This window comes from Leuresthes tenuis, unplaced genomic scaffold, assembly GCF_036924035.1.
Source record: "Leuresthes tenuis unplaced genomic scaffold, fLeuTen1.0.hap1 SCAF_2, whole genome shotgun sequence".
Taxonomy (NCBI): Eukaryota; Metazoa; Chordata; class Actinopteri; order Atheriniformes; family Atherinopsidae; genus Leuresthes; species Leuresthes tenuis.
Window position 1 is genome coordinate 17,063,073 of NW_027325356.1, and position 19,470 is coordinate 17,082,542.

The following is a 19,470-nucleotide window of genomic DNA, read 5'->3' on the forward strand; positions in this document are numbered from 1 at the left end:
GTAAAAATAAAGTAAAAGAAAAAAGTATCCTCATATTTCTTCACAGTTTGAATGTGGATCACCTTCCGCATCCTGTTTAATGTTTAACTCACATCAACTTTCTTTGTCTAATAATATTATCATGGAGTGCATAAGGTTTTTCATGTCATTTATATAATCATTTGTGTTCCAGGAGCCCATATTCGATTCCAAAACTTCTCTTCAGAGGACAACCATGACTTCCTAGAAGTCAGAGCTGGGCCACAGCACAGCTCTGCTCTTATTGGTCAGTTTACTGGCTCACAGACTCCACCTCCTTTGATGAGCACCACTCACCTGACAATCATCCACTTCTACAGTGACCACTCAGAGAACAGACCTGGGTTCAAACTGACCTATCAAGGTAAGATTTTCTAGATGTTTCGAGATTTGTTTTTTTGGGGGAAACTGCACGCAGAAAAAAACCAAACATTGCCCTATTTTTGACTACATCACCAATGAGAGTATGGCCTTGTATTCTTAGTTAGTCTGCTGTTCTTTTTCCCCAAATTTTGGGTAGGGAACACAATCATTGCCCAATTGTTTCATGAAAGAAATAGTCTCCTCGAAGACTCAGAATAAATTATCTTCCCTAACCTACTGGCCAAATTACAAAGGCTTACCAAGTCAAAGAAATGAGTAGCGGGAGGAAAAAAAACATATTGCTATAATGTTTTGCGCTTTGATCCATGGATGAGTCATGCTAAAGACTTAAAAAACCTTATGGCTTTTCTCTCATCATTAAAAGAGATGGATTGCCAGTAAGCCCCTGTGAGAGACTGGCATCTTGTCCAGCAGGCTTTTCTTGTTGCCCTAAGTGCCTCACTTCAAAGACATAAGAGATGCACCGTGGGCCTATGCACCAGCATAACTTGAACAAGGCTTAGTTACTTACACAGAAGTTAACTCAACATTCATGCACTTATTGTAACTCTTCTTTTTTATGTTTTTTTTAACTCCCAATTTGCAATAGTAATTCCCCTAATACTGCAGTACTTGTCACTGTCCTCCCACTGTTTGCCTTTGGGGGATGCAAACATTCTTCTTCACGTGGAGTAGCATCCTATGTCTTTTTTTTTTTTAATCTGACAGGAAAAGGTTCTTTGGTAGAAGAATGCAGTACACACAGAGGCTCACGTTGCTACCCCCAGCCTGAGCGCATGCTTTCAATCCAGGACCGCTTACATCACTTGTAAGCAAAGGATCTGTGTTGTAGGCCTGGGAGGTTTGCTGCTCAACAGACTGAATAGTTATGTGTACACCCATAAAACCTGAGATGGATAGGTCCTTAGGCCACAGAAATTAGTGTGAATAGTACTCACTTTCTGAATCCAAGTCTTGCTCATGAAAGATAAAGGGACCTCTGATTCCAGTCTTGGCTCTCTGACATTGCAGCGTCTAAAAAATTGCACTTCTCAACAGAGAAATTTTAAAAGTTGCTCCTGGAGCAACATTCTTGCCACCAGTCCATTTTTTTCTGCCCTACATAGATTTGTACTTCATCTTATATCATCTCATATTCCTTCCTCTTGCAGTTATTGCAGTTACTTTCTCACGGTATTCCGACATCTTTCATCAACTGCTGTTTCACTCATTATATTCCATTGTCCATCTAGATGAATGATTTGTCAAGTTCCAAAGGTCTTGCCCATAGTTCCTGGTTTCTACCTTTTATTTCCTGCTTGTACTTGCATACGCTGTCTGTGAGGCCTCTTCACAAAGTGTACTTTATACTCTGCTGCTCAGTCCTGCAGACATTGTTTGTATTGACCTTGTACTGAGTATGTTTTATGTGCTGTTAGGTGTTGCCTTTTCTCAAGCTTTGTGTGGCAGCTAATACTTCATTGTCAGCCACCCCTGCTTACTGTGAGAGGCACGTTTCTGATAGAGGAACTTGACTCGCCATGACAGTCATGCCAAGTGAGATGTGCCCTTAGTAGATCTTACATGTGCAGAGATAAGAAAGACAAGTTATATAGATGTCGATGCATTTACTACAACTCGTCTTTTTATTTCATAGATTTTTAATGTTCACTCACGTGGATTAGTTGTACAGAGTAAAAATAGCTATATCTCAGCTATGTTTTTGTTGTCACCTTTCAAAACTTGTGAGGTAAGTCAACCCTGTGAGGCTGGCTGGCAGATACGACATACTTGAATGTACAACTACACATTATTGATCAATTTGTTCAAATGTATGCTTGCCTCAACTGTTTGCTTATTTTCCCATGCCAAAAAACAAGGTAAATTTGAACAAATCTATAATATATCCACACTGACAGTCATTTCCCTTCCTTCTGGCCTTAGCTTATCAACTTCAAAACTGCCAGGATCCCTCTCCCTTCCCCAATGGTGACATCATCAACAGTGACTACAGTGCTGGCCAATCAATAACTTTTCAGTGCTACCCTGGTTATGTTTTGATCGGGCACACAGTCCTGACATGCCTGCATGGGACCAATAGGAAGTGGAACCACCCATTTCCCCGCTGTGAGGGTAAGAGCAACTCATTGTCTCTCGATATGCAGCACTGTGCAAAGGTCTCAACCTTTCTTCATTGTTTATTCATAGATGATTATTTTGTTTAGATATTTAAGTATGTATTTTTGAGAAGACACAGATGTGGCAATTTACTGAAACGTGCGCAAACATAAATCCATATACAGTATATGAGGTAAAAATAGAGTTTGTGACATTTTAACAACCTTTAAAGTTGATATTCGATATGAACTAGGACATTCGAAGGCTCTGCTTTTCCAATTTCCTCAGAAAAATCTAAGGACACATTGTACGATATGCTGAGATTTTTGGCAAACTACCTTCTTAGTGCTGTGGCATCTTGGCTTTTTTCATAAACACAACTACAAAATGTGAATAAATGCTGTGTCTTTGTGACAGACTGCTAGTGACAAAGGTCCCTGAAGATACAATTTAAAAAAGTGATTCTTTGCTACGTTTTCTGTTATGCATAGACAAAACACTGGTTCATCTGTTGAGCTTGGTGGCCTTTCTCATCCTTGAGTGAATCAAAAAGGTCTCAGGTGTAAAGTGGCTGAACGAAGAAGGAAACAAGAAAAAAAAACATTCCACTGAAAATGATCAGGTACAAGGACTGGGCTGAAAATGAGTGAAAAAGAAGACAATGTTCAAAGAAAAAGTTTGAATGTCCTTCAGCCTGGAGAACTTCTGCTTCAACATATTGCAAATCTGGCTTCTTGTAGCATGATAAAACAGAGGCTTTTGGACAGTACTCTAATTCTATTCTATTAAGTTTCAATGCGTCTTTATTTGGTTTAATACGCCATATTGAAAAATAAAGATATACTTGTAGCCGGTCTATTTTGTGTTGTTACAAGCTTATTTACCAAGCATCCCTCACGGATCAACTGTCCTTTATGATCAAGTTATTTGAAAAGAGGATTGTTAGCATGATTGAATTTGAAAAAAATCTGATTTAATTTCTGATTTTCTCCCCATTATCACAACAGAGCACTGTAAATACACCATCAATACTGTGTTGCTTGAGTTATTCATTTTATACACTGGTAACAAAGAAATGTGTGTACTTCTTGTCCTACTGAGGTTAATCTTGCTTCCATCTCTACCACTAATGATAAACATGCCATTAGTTACTGTGCATCCCTCACTTTCTGCAGTTTTATAGTCACTCTTGTCTCCTGAGGGGACTGAAAAGTTTGCAAGAAGACAATGTAATAACTCTGCTTTTTACAGCTCCTTGTGGCTATAATGTCACAGCTGAAAATGGGACCATCTATTCACCTCAGTATCCCAATGAGTACCCCAACTCCCAAGACTGTAGCTGGCTCATCACTGTTCCCCACGGACATGGAGTTTACATCAACTTTACTTTGTTGCAGACAGAGCCTGTCACAGATTACATCGCTGCCTGGTAAGTGTGGGCACATTCCCACTTGTACATTCATGACACAGACACACACAGAAAGACAGGAATGAGTAGATGTCTTTTAATGCATCACCTAGACAGTCATTGCATCACTGACAGGCAGGTTTTTAATGCACCTCACTCCCTGTCACCTCTACACACATATCACTTGCATTATCACTTGTATTCATACACTTGTGTTACTCATACACATATACATGACCTAAATCATACTTTGTTACCCTTATGGTGTCCATGACATTAAATTTAATCCATGTCATGCTTTATACAAATGGGAAAACATTTGTGAGTTGTTTGGCAGCTTATTATATAGGAAGACATATATGAACATAAAATAATTCAGTAGTACAGTAAGGATTATACACAGAGGCCACAGCTGCCAACAACACACATATGTATATATATATATATATATATATATATATATATATATATATATATATATATTCCCTCTTGAGTGGTAATAATGGGATTCAGTGTAGAGGTAAGAATGTAATACAGGGGTTGTGAGAGTAATGCATTTACAATGGGACCACTGACCAATTCAATCTAAGCCAGTACCGTGGCCATACACAGGTCCAGAGAGGGCTCAGCTACTCTGGAAGTAATGATGAGAGTCAGTGGGGAGTGGGAGATGTAATGAAAGGAGTGGCAGAGCTGGAATCACAAGTCCAATGGGACTCTGCTGGATCAGACAAGTTTGGGTCAGTACAGGAGAAATTTTTCAACGGAGCACTTTAAACGTGCACGTATGTTATGTAGCCTATCAGAATTATACTGACCAAGGCATTTATCACAAAGGAAATTAGGATCAAGTAGGTTTTGAGCCTTCCCAACATTTGTTTTAGCTTTGCTTTACTAGGGACATACTTTGTGTTTTGTTTAAATTTTTCAGGGTCAAGAGCTGTCTAGCGACTAAGTAGCTGCGGGCAGTAGGGAAGGGATGCATTCGCAGTCGGTGACTTTTAGTTTTTCAATCTGGGCAGCAAACACAATGGATTTAGCTATAGAGCGGCATTAAATTGATTTCCAGTTTCTCCAAGAGATTTTAGTGATTGATGTGTTTTCTGTGCTACATATCTTGAACAGAATTCTAGAATTACATTCGTATATATTATAGGTCGCCAAAAGATGCCAGTAATGTGAGATTAGAGCAGACTTAATGGCTAAATCTAGCTGTATATTCATGAATACATTTGGAAGTGACTGGGGGCTGACACTGACGAGAGGAGTGCTTTTCTCAGACCCAGTGGGACACCATCTACCTTCCAGGGTCTTGGACAGATTTAGAATGGCTGATTTAAAGGTCCACTGCAACAGCATTTTTTCCATGAAAACAGTTATTTGGGGCCAATATACATAATATGTAGTAATTTACCCATGAACTATTTTTTGATAAGAACGATATTCCTTTTGGATTTTTTGTTCCGCCCAGACAGAAACTTATGTGCTTTTCATGTGGGAAGTTGGAGCAAGATGTCAAGTGTAATGGGTTTATCGTGCATTAATGTCTAACAACCTATTTAGGTTATGATAAGATTAGATTAGACTTGTTTTAATGGCCTGTAGTCGGATCTGTAATTGGAATACTTTAATTATATGCCTCAACAACTTTGAATAAAAGAAGAAAAGTGATATTGTTTAATTAAGAGCATAAAAAAAGGGCCACCACTTTTGTCAGGATTTTGGCTTTTGGCTGTTTGGGTTACTAAGAACAGTCAGATCAGGCAGGAAAATACAACAAGACACAGTATGTAATGTATGGCCTGTTGGGTTGATAATACATTTCAAATATCAAGCTTTCAATAGTTAACTCTAAGCATTTATTCCAAAAATGAGTCGTGTGAAGACCAAAACGGGTGTATTTTTGATTGAAAATGCGTTTGCATTAAATATTTACATTGTGACTGGATGTGTAAAGGATGTTTTATGTATTCTTTGATTAAAATTAGCACATGAACTTCACTTTGGTTTTCCACAAACACCATGAGTAAAAGCTGGATTGAGGAGCCTGCACTTCCCCTTTCTGATCATTCATCTGTCCTAGCTGCTCTTTGTGGTCATCCTGCTTTTTTCCTTTTTTGAGCTGCTCCTGTTTTGTTGTTTTCATAATCAGACTAGTGAGAGATGTGCTTTAACATGTGTTACGTAGACACTACTGTGATCTGTGTCCGTCTACCTCGTCTATCCCAGAGGTTTATGTGACAGCAGCTGCCTGCAAATGTCAGGGACTGAAGCCAAACTGTCCCTGTGGTCTCCCACCAGTTGAGTTTGGCTCTTTGCCTAATGCTACTGAACAACTGCTTGCAGCAGGCGATGGCTCTATCTTGAGCAACGCAGTGCAGGTGTTTGTGATGCTGAATACTCACTCACTGAAAAGCAGTATTTATTTTAGTAGTTTTAACAATATAATCAATAGTTTAGCTTTGTATTGATGCTTTGTGTGATATTTAATTTGTTGGTCCATCTGAAAATATGAGAAAAAACATCAATTTAGCGGCAATCAGCAATTTATAGATTGTTTATTTTGTTATCAGAGAAAGCATTTTTATAGTCATCTAAGGTCGGAAAACTGTACTCAACCGTAATAGTCTTTTCGAGCAGTAGGGGATACCACTTAAGAAACATAGACAAAGCTCCACTTTTTTACGATTATTTTCTCGATCTCAGTTCATTTTATGAATTCAGTGTAATTTGTAAAGCTTTCACAAGACAGTTCAGCACAAAAATATCCAGGAAGAAGGCATTAGGTTCTCTTTTAACAATAAAAGAAAAATGCCACCATTTTCACTTTGAGGGGAAAGAAAAAATCTAAATGATTTTTTTTGGTCAGGCATCATGGCAGCCTATCAGTGGTTGTTAATATCTTTGTTGCACACCATATACACCATATTCATATGCACACCTCATATTCACATGGCACAGGTGGATCGTGTAATTTGATAAAAAGTGCAAAAAATGTTATTCTTCTTTATTCTTATTCATTATTCTCAGTTTATAGCTTATTTTGATTTCTCAAATTCTCTAGCTCCAACACCTTCCAAAGACCTTGAATTATTGAGGAGGCAGTTTTAATAAAACTTGAAAGCCCTTGTTTAATCAAATGGCCCATTCATTAGAAACCTAAAACTGGGCATTTAGAAATGTTAGAAAATGTAACCTTTCAGTAACATTCAATATTTAATGAATTGTGGGTTTTCTTCAGTGAAAATTTCCACACAAAGAAAATAGAAAAGACTTTGAAGAAAATCTTTGCTACCCTTTCAGTGAACTGTATATGGACTTACCAGATATCTGTTGTATTCTAGTAACACTGACAGCTTTTGGTTTCTCTGTAATTAAATCTAGATGGTGAAACTGAATCTGTATCATATAAACCATGAAAATGTTAAACTAACTCTTTTCCCTGCTTTGGCAGAAAAATATACCGTATTCAATGTACAATATTCCACTTTCCACTACATGAAATTTACAGAAAAAATGTCAGAAAAGTTGTTGTTCTGTTTCAAAAGGGTCAACTTATTGGTTATCAAGCAAACAAAAGAACTAAGGAAACTGCTGAAATTTGGTTTAGAAAGATAATGTTGAACCACCAGCAAGGAAGGAATGTGGTCAGAAGAAAATCTTGAATGAACTCACAAACTGAAAATAAATCAACAGTAGAACTCACAGCTATGTTTATTAGTGAGAGTAAGAGCATGTCCACACGCACAATATGGAGACAACTCATTGTACCCGAACTGAGAAACTGTGAGAAAAGAAAGTCCTTTATCAGTGAGAAGAATTCAAAGTAAAAAAAAAACTGGCTTCAATTTGCAAGGCAGCATAAAGGTTGGACTCTACAGCAATGGAAAATGGTCACGTGGTCTGCAGATTTACCCTGTTCCAGAAAGTGCTGCACACATCCCGTCTGGTGCTTATTGTACAAGCCTTTGGGGGCATGACGAGCTCAGCTCGCTTTAGTTGGTCAGGTTATGGTTCAGCAATGTTATGTATCCACAAAAAATGAGGTCAGACTACCTGAATATACTGAATGACCAACATTTTCCACCAAAAGATGCTTTTCTTCCCTGATGGAACTTGTATATTCCAATTTGATGATGCCAGCATTCATCAGGCTCAAATTGTGAAAGATTTCATGAGGGAGCGTGAGACATCCTTTTCACACATATGTTGGCCGGATCTTATCACCACTGGGAATTTTTCGAATGTTCCGGGGAAGTCTTTCAGCAGTTGTCTAAGTTGCTCATCATCACTACAAAGTCTTTGTGAAAAATTGATGCAACTCTGGATGGAGATAAACGTTGTCACAATGATGCTACAGCGATGGTTGTGCCTCAATCAAAGCCTGAGGTTATCTAAAGAAAGGCAGTGTTTATTTTGATTTAGGATGAGATCCGTTTATGCTAAAATTCAAAGCTCCAGGAAGAATAAGCTGACCATATTCCTGTGATCTTCTGCGCCGTGTAATGTTTTTGGAACTGTGGCTTTCAGATAGCTTATGCCAAGATGTCAAACCATTAATGCTACGATATCTTGTCTATCATCAGAAAGATCAGGTAATGGAAGATTTTCAGGTGATTTTCAAAGCATCATAAATGCTCTAACTCCTTGGTTGTGTCTTCTCAGCACAATCGTATGCTGCTGTTTTCTCAACTTGTAATGTAATTATCAATCAACACTTAACAGGAAAAGTTCAAGTTTGTCAGATCAAGAAGACCAAGAACCTAAAACCTCATTTTACTGCCTAAGGCTCGTGCAAGATGAAGGCTTTGCCATGGCCCTTGCAGTACTATCGCCTAAACAAGATTATTCAAAATCTCTTGTCTTCGGTCTTAAAAGACACAGTCCAGGGGAATGGATGAAAATCCCCCAAACAAGAGTTGAAACTGTCAAACTTTGATACAGTACTTGTTAAAGGGGATACAAGTAAGTCGTGCCCAAACTTGCTTAAGGCCCTTTTCCTTTTTGATAGAGATTTAAATAAAAAGTGCATGAAATATCCAACAAATGGGTTATCTTTGCCTTTTTGCCTATACAAAATCATTGCATATTCTCATTTAATCACTGTAACAGAAATTTGATTTAAAATAACTTTTTATTTACATATATCTTCCATGTTGTAAGTTTTTGTTTAAGTCCTTCACTGTATTGTTTTGGTTTCTTCCGGAATTCCTCCCAATAGTTTTGATGTATTATACTTTCAAATGTATTCATTTCTGGTTTCCTCATTCCCTCTCTATTTAGGGATGGTCCTGATACATCTAGCCCTCAGCTGGGTGTCTTCAGCGGTAATACGGCGTTGGAGTCAGCCTACAGTAGCAGCTCGCACGTCCTGATCCGCTTTCACTCTGACTTCTCAACTGGAGGGTTCTTCATTCTCAACTTCCACGGTGAGTTTAACGCCCAAATGCAGTTATTGATGTGGTATTGTTCTCTACACTTTCAGAAACTGAAGCTAAATATTCTCAATCAAAAATACCCCCTGAATTACGGATTTGTATAGTCTCGATTTTTGCACTGAATAGCTGTAAGGGTTCAGTTCAGAGGACTTTTAATGGTAAAAAAAGCAACAAAAAGGAAAGAAAAAGGCTTTGAAGTGGATGATAAAGCTTCTGTCCCCATACCGTCTCACTATTTAAGAATAAAGAAGTTCTTATCTCTGAAAAAGTTCAGCTCGAGATGTTTTTACATCTTTTATCTGCAGCTTCCAATGCAGAGGCTGAAGCTTTTGTTAAAATCTCGGCATCTCAAAAGATTTGCTTGCATTGTTGTTGCATTGAGTGTATGATCCTGTCTAAATGTACATTTTAGGGCAAGTTGCAAACACTAAACGTGTGTGTTTAGTCAAATTTTTTATTTTTTTTGGGTGGGGGGTTGTGAGAGGATTCTACAAATCCTCCACATTTGAGACCAACCGTTTCTCATTTGTTCACTTAGCTACTGAAGGACATCTCGAAGGGTTCCAGATCAGTCCAGGTGTTCCTTGTTTCCTTGTTATTGGTTTTTAGGTAGCAAGAAGTGAATCTACATTTTTACAAATGTGAATTCACTGCTTGGTGTTCTACGGTTGTTAGCAGAGTTTGACACAGGTGCTCTCTTGTGAATTTGATCATAAGGCCACTTGACAGACTCAACACTATATGTCAGATTTTCTCATTTTCTTGACTTGAAGAAACATTCATACACATCCTGTCTTTTACATTTTCATCTGCCAGACTCGCTTGAGTGCTGGTGTATTCTGTTTAACCAGAGATTTGGCACATAGAGGATTCAAAATGTAAAACTGGATTTAAACCCATACTTATGGTTTGGTGAACAGTGGCCAGCCTTCACACTATGTGGCAGCTGGAACATTCTGAACAACATGTAACCTTATGTCAAAGTCAAATTTCCTATTACACCGTAATCCACGCATGACTGCCCTTAAAGAACTGCCAAGATATTTTAGAAAATAAAGATCACACATCACATCCACTATTTCTTTCTACACATGGATGACCTTTGCCAAGAACTGCTGTGCTTATTTTCGGGGATGTCAATTAAATCCTTTGTACTAACAGTGAAGCAGTATTTGTGCTTAAAAATATGCCTGCACTATGTGTTTTAGAGATTACATCCATCTTCATGCCCCATCACTAATATACAAACAACAGAGATGCAGACGTCATTGTTGCATCAACTAGAAATATGGCAGGTTCCTGGTGGGTTTACCATGTTTTTTCTCTTGTCTCCAGCATATCGTCTGAAGAAATGCTCCCCTCCCCCTGCTGTGGAGAACGCAGAAATCATCTATGAAGACGAAAACTTCCACATAGGTAACCGTCCAGATCAGTCATGATATTGTAGTTATTGTGATTTAAAAGGGGAAAAAAAAGATGAAACTGAAAGTGTTTATGAAAAATTAAGCAACAAACCCTAATATGATAACATACAAGACTGTTTGTCCTGATACCAGGTCGACCAAACCTGCGCTCATCTCATGCGAGAAAAATGACTTTTTTAATGATGTTGTGCAATGCATTCTTCAAAATGAAACATTTTCATCAACCTTATGTAACGTGGTACATTGTAATATAAAAATGACTAACTGCAGTACCTCATCAAGCTAATAGTGGCTTGTTATTATGTTTATTGATCATGACATGAATGAAGACAATACTTTGCAAATACACGATCTAAAGGTAGTGAGCCAACAGTCACCTATATTTTGTTTTTTTAAGGACATTTAAAAATTATTGTCTCTGTGGTCATAAATATCTGTGTCTGTCTTTTTATGTAATTATTCAGGTGTAATTACAGAGTAATTACTCCTGATTGTCAGTATTAATGTTACAACATGGTACCTTTCTAGCCTTTTCTACCTTCCAAATCCCTTATATTGAATATCACAGCTACATCAGCACAGTTGTTTTCAACTGTCTGCAAAAAAGATGAAAAGAGTTTAGCTAAACCAAAGATGGGGATGTTCGTTCATAGTTATGATCCAATATACATTACTTTTCTCCCAATCATGCTCCCTCACTTGAAGTACCTGACCATCATGCCTTCTCCCTTCTACTTGTCCCGGAAGTTACATTTGTAGTAATCACGGACGATTGTGTCTCTCGTTATGCGAGCACATGCATTGCAGTATCTAAGCTGCAGGAGGAGATCAAGGGACAATAACACAAACACTGGGGGGGCTGCCCTCGTTTTGGCCAGCAGCATCAACAAAGCAAACCCCTCCTGGTTTATGCCTGATTTTAAACAGCATGTTCAACTTCCCACAAAAGAAGAAACTACAGTGGGCAGCTGCTACATGCTGTTCAAGAAAAGATGCAGAGCCTATTGCCTTCATTTCCCCCCCATAAAATAATGTGCAAAAAAGTTCAACTGGAATAATAATGGTTTACGATTAAGTGCTGAACTAACTAATCTTAGGCTGCTACTGATGCTGACTGTCAGTTGCCCAGTCAATCTTGCAAAAACAACGGGGGATATGATTGGCTTTAAGAGCATTTACGAGAGCTTTACTAAGGGCTACTCTCAGGTGACATTGAATTACAAGTCAGCAGCTGATGGTCAGCAGACGAGCATTACAGAGGCTAAGCTGCACTGTAACGGCAAAGTGGAAACAAACTTCGAAGTAGGCGACTTCTGTGTTGAAGATATAGAAAAACTTGAACATTAAAGTATCCTTGAGTTTGGCCACAAAAAGGTCCCAAAGATCCCCCAAAAACCTAAAAGTCAGCAAGACAGAGTACATGGTGGGAGACTTTAGGAGACAGCAGGTCAGCTGCAGAACCCTGCAGAACCTTTGGAGAGGGTCACCAGTTTCAGATACATCCACATACACATTGCTGAGGATCTCAGCTGGACACTCTACACCTAGCTAAACATTCAAAAATTATCATACACTCACCTCTTCCGACAGCTATGGAAATTCAAAATCTCATTCTCCATCCAGAATACTTACTACTCCTCAGCTAAAGAGAATAATCCAACAGGCAGCACATCACTGTCTGTGACCTATCGCCTTGCAGAGATTTCTGGCAAAGACATCACCCAAACAACCCCTCCACTCGCCGGACATTTCCTCAGGGAAGATTAGGCTGAGAGCCCAAAACATCATAAAAGATGCTGCCTGTCCCAGCAATGAACTGTTAAGTCTGCTGAAGTCGGACAGATGCCTCTGCAGTTACAAGGCAAAACATAATGACTGAAAATATGTTTCTCCTGTGACCATCCACATCCTTAAAACACCTAATGCACATAATCACATTGCGACATTGTATTGTGACTATTTATGCAGGTAACTTTCATGTATAGGCCAGCCCACTTTAACACTGATATTGTAACTAGTAAGAGTCTGGAATCTGAATCTGGGGATGTGTAAGTTGTTTAATTTTGATCTAACTTTGCAATTTGTTTTATACAAATGCGTATAATTACATTTGTGCTACTAATTCTACTTTTGTATTACCTTACCAGATTATATAGTGTTGGATACCCAACTTGACAGAACCCTAGCACCTTAAAAATAATTACAGCAGCAGCCAAAGTCTGAACAGTAACCGTATCCACAGTTAAGGCTGTCACATCCATGCAGAGCAGCTGAAGCTGCATTCACAGTCAGCAGCTGGATGCTGTCACAGCTCAGCCTTTAGAAATTAATAATCATCCCTAATGTGCCACGTGAAGTATCATAGTGGTTCTGTCTTCACTGAAACTGAATTATAAGTGGACATGACTAATGCACAAGCTGTTTTCCTGTGACCTTGACGGTGTTCCATAAAATAGAAAGAAGGAATTGTATTTCTTTTCTGATAAATTCATTTGCTTTTTAACTTTTTTTTTTCTTTATGAGATCTACAAACCTTGAATGATTCAAATGAATTAAAAAAATAAAAGTTCAAGTTCTTGTTGCATTTTTGGAAAACTTCTCAGCTTTTCAGAAAATTAGTTTTGCATTTCAGCTGCATTTCTTGTGTTTTGATGTTTGTGTGAGTACATAGAAAGGTTTGGAATGTATTAAAAAGGGTAAACACATGCTTCCATCCCATAATGAAATATGGGCCTTCCAGAATCTCTGTCTTAATTGTATTTGTAGTGAATGTTTGAGCTTGAGCGAGCAAGTTAGTCTTCAGTACATTTACATACTTCCTTGGTTTAATGCAGCATTACAGAGTAAGTAAGGCAACATCATTTTTTTTTGGAATATGGTACCAAGTCACGGTACTGTTCCTTCTAAAGTGAATAAATAGCTAAATTTCATTACCCAAATGTTTATTGCACATCAAGGTCTTTTCTTTTTTTTCTTTCTGTCCGTGTAGTGTGAAATGAAGCTGGATTTCTATTTGATGTATTTTATCAAAATATAACACAAAATGGAAGGGTTCAGGGTTCAAAAACATGAAATCCCCCATAAATCCCCCCATGCTTCTATTTATTTATTTTTTATTTAATTTGATACAATTTGATGAAAGTTTTTCATTAAAAATGTCACATTTTTATTTGTACACAGTATGTCTATGTATTTGGAAAGTCCCCATTTACTTTTAATGACAGCAGGCATTTGATCTGGCATTGACTACATATGTTTATGCAATACCTCATAACCTATGTCATCCCCACACGATTTTATATTGTGGCACTACAGGATGCATAGTTTTCTCAGCCCCTCAAGTGCATCCAAAAATATTCAATGGGGTTGGAGTATAAGCCTTGAGGTCTCTTTGGGCTTTTTAATCTTCTAGCTGAACGAATACTTCGCCACAAAGATGCCCTCTTCTCTTGGTCATGGTGGTGTCCAGAAGATGCCAAAACATAAAACAGCCCCAGAATTAGAATTGTACAATGTTTCTGAACATAGAATTTAGACAATTACAACAGTGATACAGAGACTATTCCAATTAACTGCATAAAGGTAACATCAAATTGCTCCCACCTGTAGTACACAAGAAAACCAATGGCCAGAAGCAACAGACCCGCAGGAATAGACCAGTCTCAGTGACAGAGCAAAGATGAGAGCTTTGTGCTGCTTCTTTTTATATATATATATATATATATATATATATATATATCAAAATAGTGGCACATTTCTTTTGGTTGATCCTGCCACTAGACCTGTGCCAATCTTTTCTCAATGAAAATATGTGCAAGGCTTTTTAGATTTGGTGCCTATACCAAAGAGTGGAATAGCATCAAGGAGTCAGACTTAGTCCTGTGATTGATCTTACAGGCTGTGATACAGCAAGCTCAAGGTAAGGCGAAATGTTTCTGTTTGTTCTGTTCAGCGACTTTAAGCATCTCGCACTATGCGTCGAGGCACTTTGTCTCCTGAGCATAGTTTGAAACAAGCAACGCGTCTTTAACCAAAGTTGAAAAGCAACATTCATCCCATCAAAAATAAGAATCTGTTTATCAAGTCTATTTTTCAGGAATAAAGTACATTTGGAGAGGTAGTTGATGCTGAAATCCTTGTTCCTGTTCTCTCATCTTTGTAAAAATGAACATCTGCAGTCTTCATCATTTAATAGAAATAGTGCTTAGTTCAGCCAAGTTTGGGCTTCCAACATCAACTGTTTGGGTAATAAACTCAACTGTTTGTTCAGCTTAACATGGCCAGTCTCCTCTTTTGACAACATTCTTTTATCGGAGCACCTTTCCTGATTTTACTATATTTATCTAATTTTGTTTTTATCAATCAATGGCAAAGTGTCTTACAATTCTATAACATTTTATACTATCAAATTTGACTTTTTTCAAGTGGTTTTTAAATTATTTTATTTCTATCTGTAGCTATATAAGGCACTTTGTTTTATTTCCTTCTGCATATTGATTCTTGCTATCATGGCTCATTTTTTTGTCAGCGAGGATTCTGGGATGGACAGTATTGGTTATATATGTTATTAGTATTGGCCACGTTTGCTCTGTGTTGTCCCCATTAGATAGATTTAATTCAATATATGAGTGTTGAAAACACCAACCTATCATTTATAGGATATAGCTAAAATATTTTAGCTTCGACAGTCAACAAGGCTGCATAAGTGATTAGTATTAGGTTGACTTAACGAGGTTTTTGTTGTGCTCCCCTTTTTAGGTGATACTGTGAAGTATCGCTGCTTTCCTGGATACACACTGGTTGGAAAGGCAGAGCTTATGTGTAAACTTAATTCTCATTTGCTCTTTGAAGACCCGCCCCCAAAATGTCAAGGTAAGGCAACGCTCAGTCTAACCCCTGCTTTAATTTAAAGCTAAAGTGAAATAGCAATTTATCCAGGTATGCACAAAAAAAGAAGGTGATAAAAAAGGGTCCAAACATGTGGCAGTGATACAGGAAAGCAAAACTAAATCTCAAGTGCAAACTAAGACAAACAGAATAAATGCAACTGGTACCGTGGCAAATGGACACAGAGATGATGAACAGGCAGACTAAACATTTACTGATGAGTGAGTGCGTTACAAGGAGCAGGTGAAACAAGCAAAGAAGCACCACAAACGCCCTACGGGGACAGTGATTTTGAAAAGTAAGCTGGAACTGGAACTAAAGCAAATACTTAAAAAAAAAAGCTGGAAAATAGGAAACGGAAATGATCACAAGAAAGCCAAGACCAGAAAGCAAAAAAAACAACAGGAGCTAGATCAGAAGATCAGTACTGCTTCACTAAAGACAGCCTCAACATTCGCATCTGCGGGGAAAAAGTTGTTTTTATTGCTGTGTGATTATTGCATTTTTCACCATCATATAAAACTCATCTATGTACAAGCAGCCCAGCATCATTCTCAGTGGGCTGTCATGTCTCATGTGGGGAAATAAAGGAAATCATAAGCTGAAACAAAGTAAGGCAGACAGAACATTAGTGATAGATTATAATCGTATTTAGAAACTGGAAAGCTATAAAAAACATTGCCAAAGTGATGTCAAACAGTGCAGTCAGTATGGTCGATCAATTGCAAATAATCTTTGTGTTGTGAGCTGAAGTAAAAAAAGTCATTTTAAACTAATTTCCTTTTCTAATTCAGCAATTATTGAAGGTGTTAACTAAATGCTATATTAGTTCACTGTAGCAACCTTGTAGTATGTTTCAAGTGTGATCTCATGAAAGAGGAATTCTATATTATGAAATCTGGAAGGGAAAGGGTGGTGGTCCTGCTATTCCTATGAGGAAAAAATACTGTTGATTCAAATAGCTCCTTTTAGAAAATTACATTTCCCCTCTACAGCTGAGAGCTGAAGAGCTGCTTAGCTTTTCCCATCATGTGGAATGAACAGAATTTTGTTTCCATCATAAAGCAGAGGGGGGGGGGGGGGGGGACGAGACACTCTTCTAAGGCAATGCAAAGCAAAATAGAAGCTCTCCCCCAAACTACTTTTGGGTTTAGCTCCTTTTTTGTCAAATCCTTTTTACTGGATACTGCCTCGCTTGTACTTAAGGCTAATAAATGGGCACATTATTAAAGGAAGAAAATATATGTAAGTGGCCTTCAGATTCCACTGTGTCTTTTTGATTTCAAATGTTTTGCATGATCTCCTCAAGCATAAGAGATCATGCCCCCCCCCCCCCGTCCAAGTCTTCTATTAAAACCGTCTTTGTAACCTCTTAAAACTCAAAAAAACTCTACTATGTCTGTTTTTGTTAATTCTGGTTACTTGTTACCCTTTCAGCCCAGTGCCCAGCCAATGAGGAGCGCTTTTCATCATCAGGAGTCATACTTAGCCCTGGGTTTCCTGGCAACTATCCCAACAGCCAGACATGCTCCTGGCTGCTACGTATAATTCCAGGTATAGTGTCCAAATACATATACACCAGTGTTCGGTTTATTATTTAGTGTGCTAGTTTTATTTATTGTGTGCTACACATGTAGACATCTAATTGAAATAATAAATGATGTTTTAATGTGTTTTTTATGGCACCTGGATATGCAACCAGGAGTACTATAAGAAACCAGAATACATTGGCATGTAAACACCTTCACTAGGCTGATGAGCATTCTCCATTGGTAAAGATCATAGTGATAAAGGTGAAGGAAAAAAAAATTTAATTGAAAAAAAACACCTGCATATGATGCCAGAAACCTATTATATATAGGTATTTATATTTAATATTTAAATGCACACGTCTACCGGGACATGTATAACCAGATTCTTCTTGTTTCATGTCAAGTAAATAGTCCTTTAGAATTAAGAGTTTTTTTTTTCTTTTACTACTTATATCCAGAACAGGATGAAAGCAAAGTGCTCACAATATGTATGCACATGCGGTCAGTCAGGGTCAAACATGCATGCATTAATTTCTGTGTGTATCTTTCAGCGTGACATTTTGTGAATTACAGCATAATTGTAGGTTCAGCTGTATAATTGTTTTTCGTGTTTCTCAGGTTACACCATCAATATCTATGTGGCGATGTTCCACAGTGAGAAACAGTTCGATGAACTGGAGATTTTTGACGGTAAAAAAACATCTTATTTCGTTTTGGACACGTTCTACACGTACCCACATTATCACACCTAAACACACACGCAGACTTGCGCTCATTTTTAATTCTTATTTGTTTCTGAAAACACCAACCCTTAACATGATATACAGTTCTGAAAACTAATTTGTGGTGTTGGGAATTCACCCCCACGACCTCAAATAAATTGTGTAATAATACATTTTAAGTGCACAAATTAAATCGTATGTTTCTTTGAATACCTGCATTTAATTTAGCTTTCTTTCTCAATATTCACTATTTACTCTCATTTACACACTTCATGAAGAACTTTATAAAATGCCTTTGGGCAGATTAACCCAGTAACAAGCAATAGTGTTCTGTTAAGGCTTGGGCTTGAGATGCTACAGCTTAGTTTAAAAAATAAAAAAAAACAGCTTACGAAAAATGGAAACTAACCACATATGAGATAATAAAAGCCTTAGAAAATAAAATAGGATTTCTTAGAGCAGACAAGCCTGTTGAGCATGTATTTGACTAATACGTGTATCCCACCTGGCTCTGTTTATTCCCATTTAACTTGCCTGGTGCTCTGCACGCTCTGGATGCCTCTGATGTAGCCGACAGCAATGGCTCCACTGTTTCGCAGGCACCTGTGCCTGAGCTGTTTGTGATTTCTCACCTCATCTCTAAAAGGAACAAAGTCTCCTTATTAGAAATATTAAAGAAAATTCCTCCACGATTTACGTTAAGTTCTTACATGAATGGTGTATCTTTCTGAACAGCCCTAAACCTACTTGGGTGGAATCCACTGTTTTGTTCATTCACCAGACGTTGGCACAGGTGGAGGGTTGGGGGCTCATAAACCAGAGATGGAGCTGAACAATATTCTCCAGTCAGAATGCACATGCAGCAAGTAATGTGGGGATACTTAGCAACTTAATGACACTGTCACCTGCATGTGCCTCATGTCCCAGAAACAATAAAACACTCTCTGACTGCAGCATATTACTCATTTCCATCTCATGTTAGGCCAATATTAAGCCAGAGGATTGCTGATTGTATCCCTTCCATGGTCAAGATTCACCTCACACACATAAACCCCAGATAATAACAAAATTACATTTTGTATGTATGAAAAAAACCAAAACTTTCTAATGTCTACACAGCAGCATTGAACACGTGTATTTATTTCACCAGGATCCTCAGGACAAAGCCCTTTGCTTGTTGCTCTAAGTGGAAACCACTCATCTCAGCTGAACTTCACTTCTAAAACAAACCAGCTCTATCTACGATGGTCCACCGACCACGCAACTAACAAAAGAGGATTCAAGATACGGTACTCAGGTACATCCAATGTCTGTCTTTGTTTTTCATCATGCTTTTGATCATTATTTTACCATCTGACAACATCAGTAGAATCAAATTAGGCCAATTTCAACTTTCTTTGTACTGTATCTACTGTAAAGCATACAAGAGCTTTGATACAGGATATGATTATTATGTCTGTTTTGTCCATTGGATTATATATTTTCAAGTGAAATGTCATGTATTGCTCACATGTCAAAGACGAAGCTGTGACTTTTCAAGGCGAAGCTTCCATATCTCAG

The 19,470-nt window shown here is 37.9% G+C and overlaps 1 protein-coding gene across 1 annotated transcript in view; it reads left to right on the forward strand.

Annotated features, from left to right (window-relative positions):
- LOC140302486 (CUB and sushi domain-containing protein 1-like) overlaps positions 1 to 19,470 on the forward strand; it is a 275,604-nt gene that overhangs the window by 206,746 nt on the left and 49,388 nt on the right. Inside the window, exons 42-50 of the mRNA XM_072381305.1 lie at positions 173 to 382; positions 2,326 to 2,514; positions 3,751 to 3,928; positions 9,191 to 9,336; positions 10,681 to 10,761; positions 15,528 to 15,641; positions 17,094 to 17,210; positions 17,807 to 17,878; positions 19,061 to 19,207. Coding sequence (XP_072237406.1) covers positions 173 to 382; positions 2,326 to 2,514; positions 3,751 to 3,928; positions 9,191 to 9,336; positions 10,681 to 10,761; positions 15,528 to 15,641; positions 17,094 to 17,210; positions 17,807 to 17,878; positions 19,061 to 19,207 — 1,254 coding nt within the window. The remainder of the gene's footprint in view (positions 1 to 172; positions 383 to 2,325; positions 2,515 to 3,750; positions 3,929 to 9,190; positions 9,337 to 10,680; positions 10,762 to 15,527; positions 15,642 to 17,093; positions 17,211 to 17,806; positions 17,879 to 19,060; positions 19,208 to 19,470) is intronic.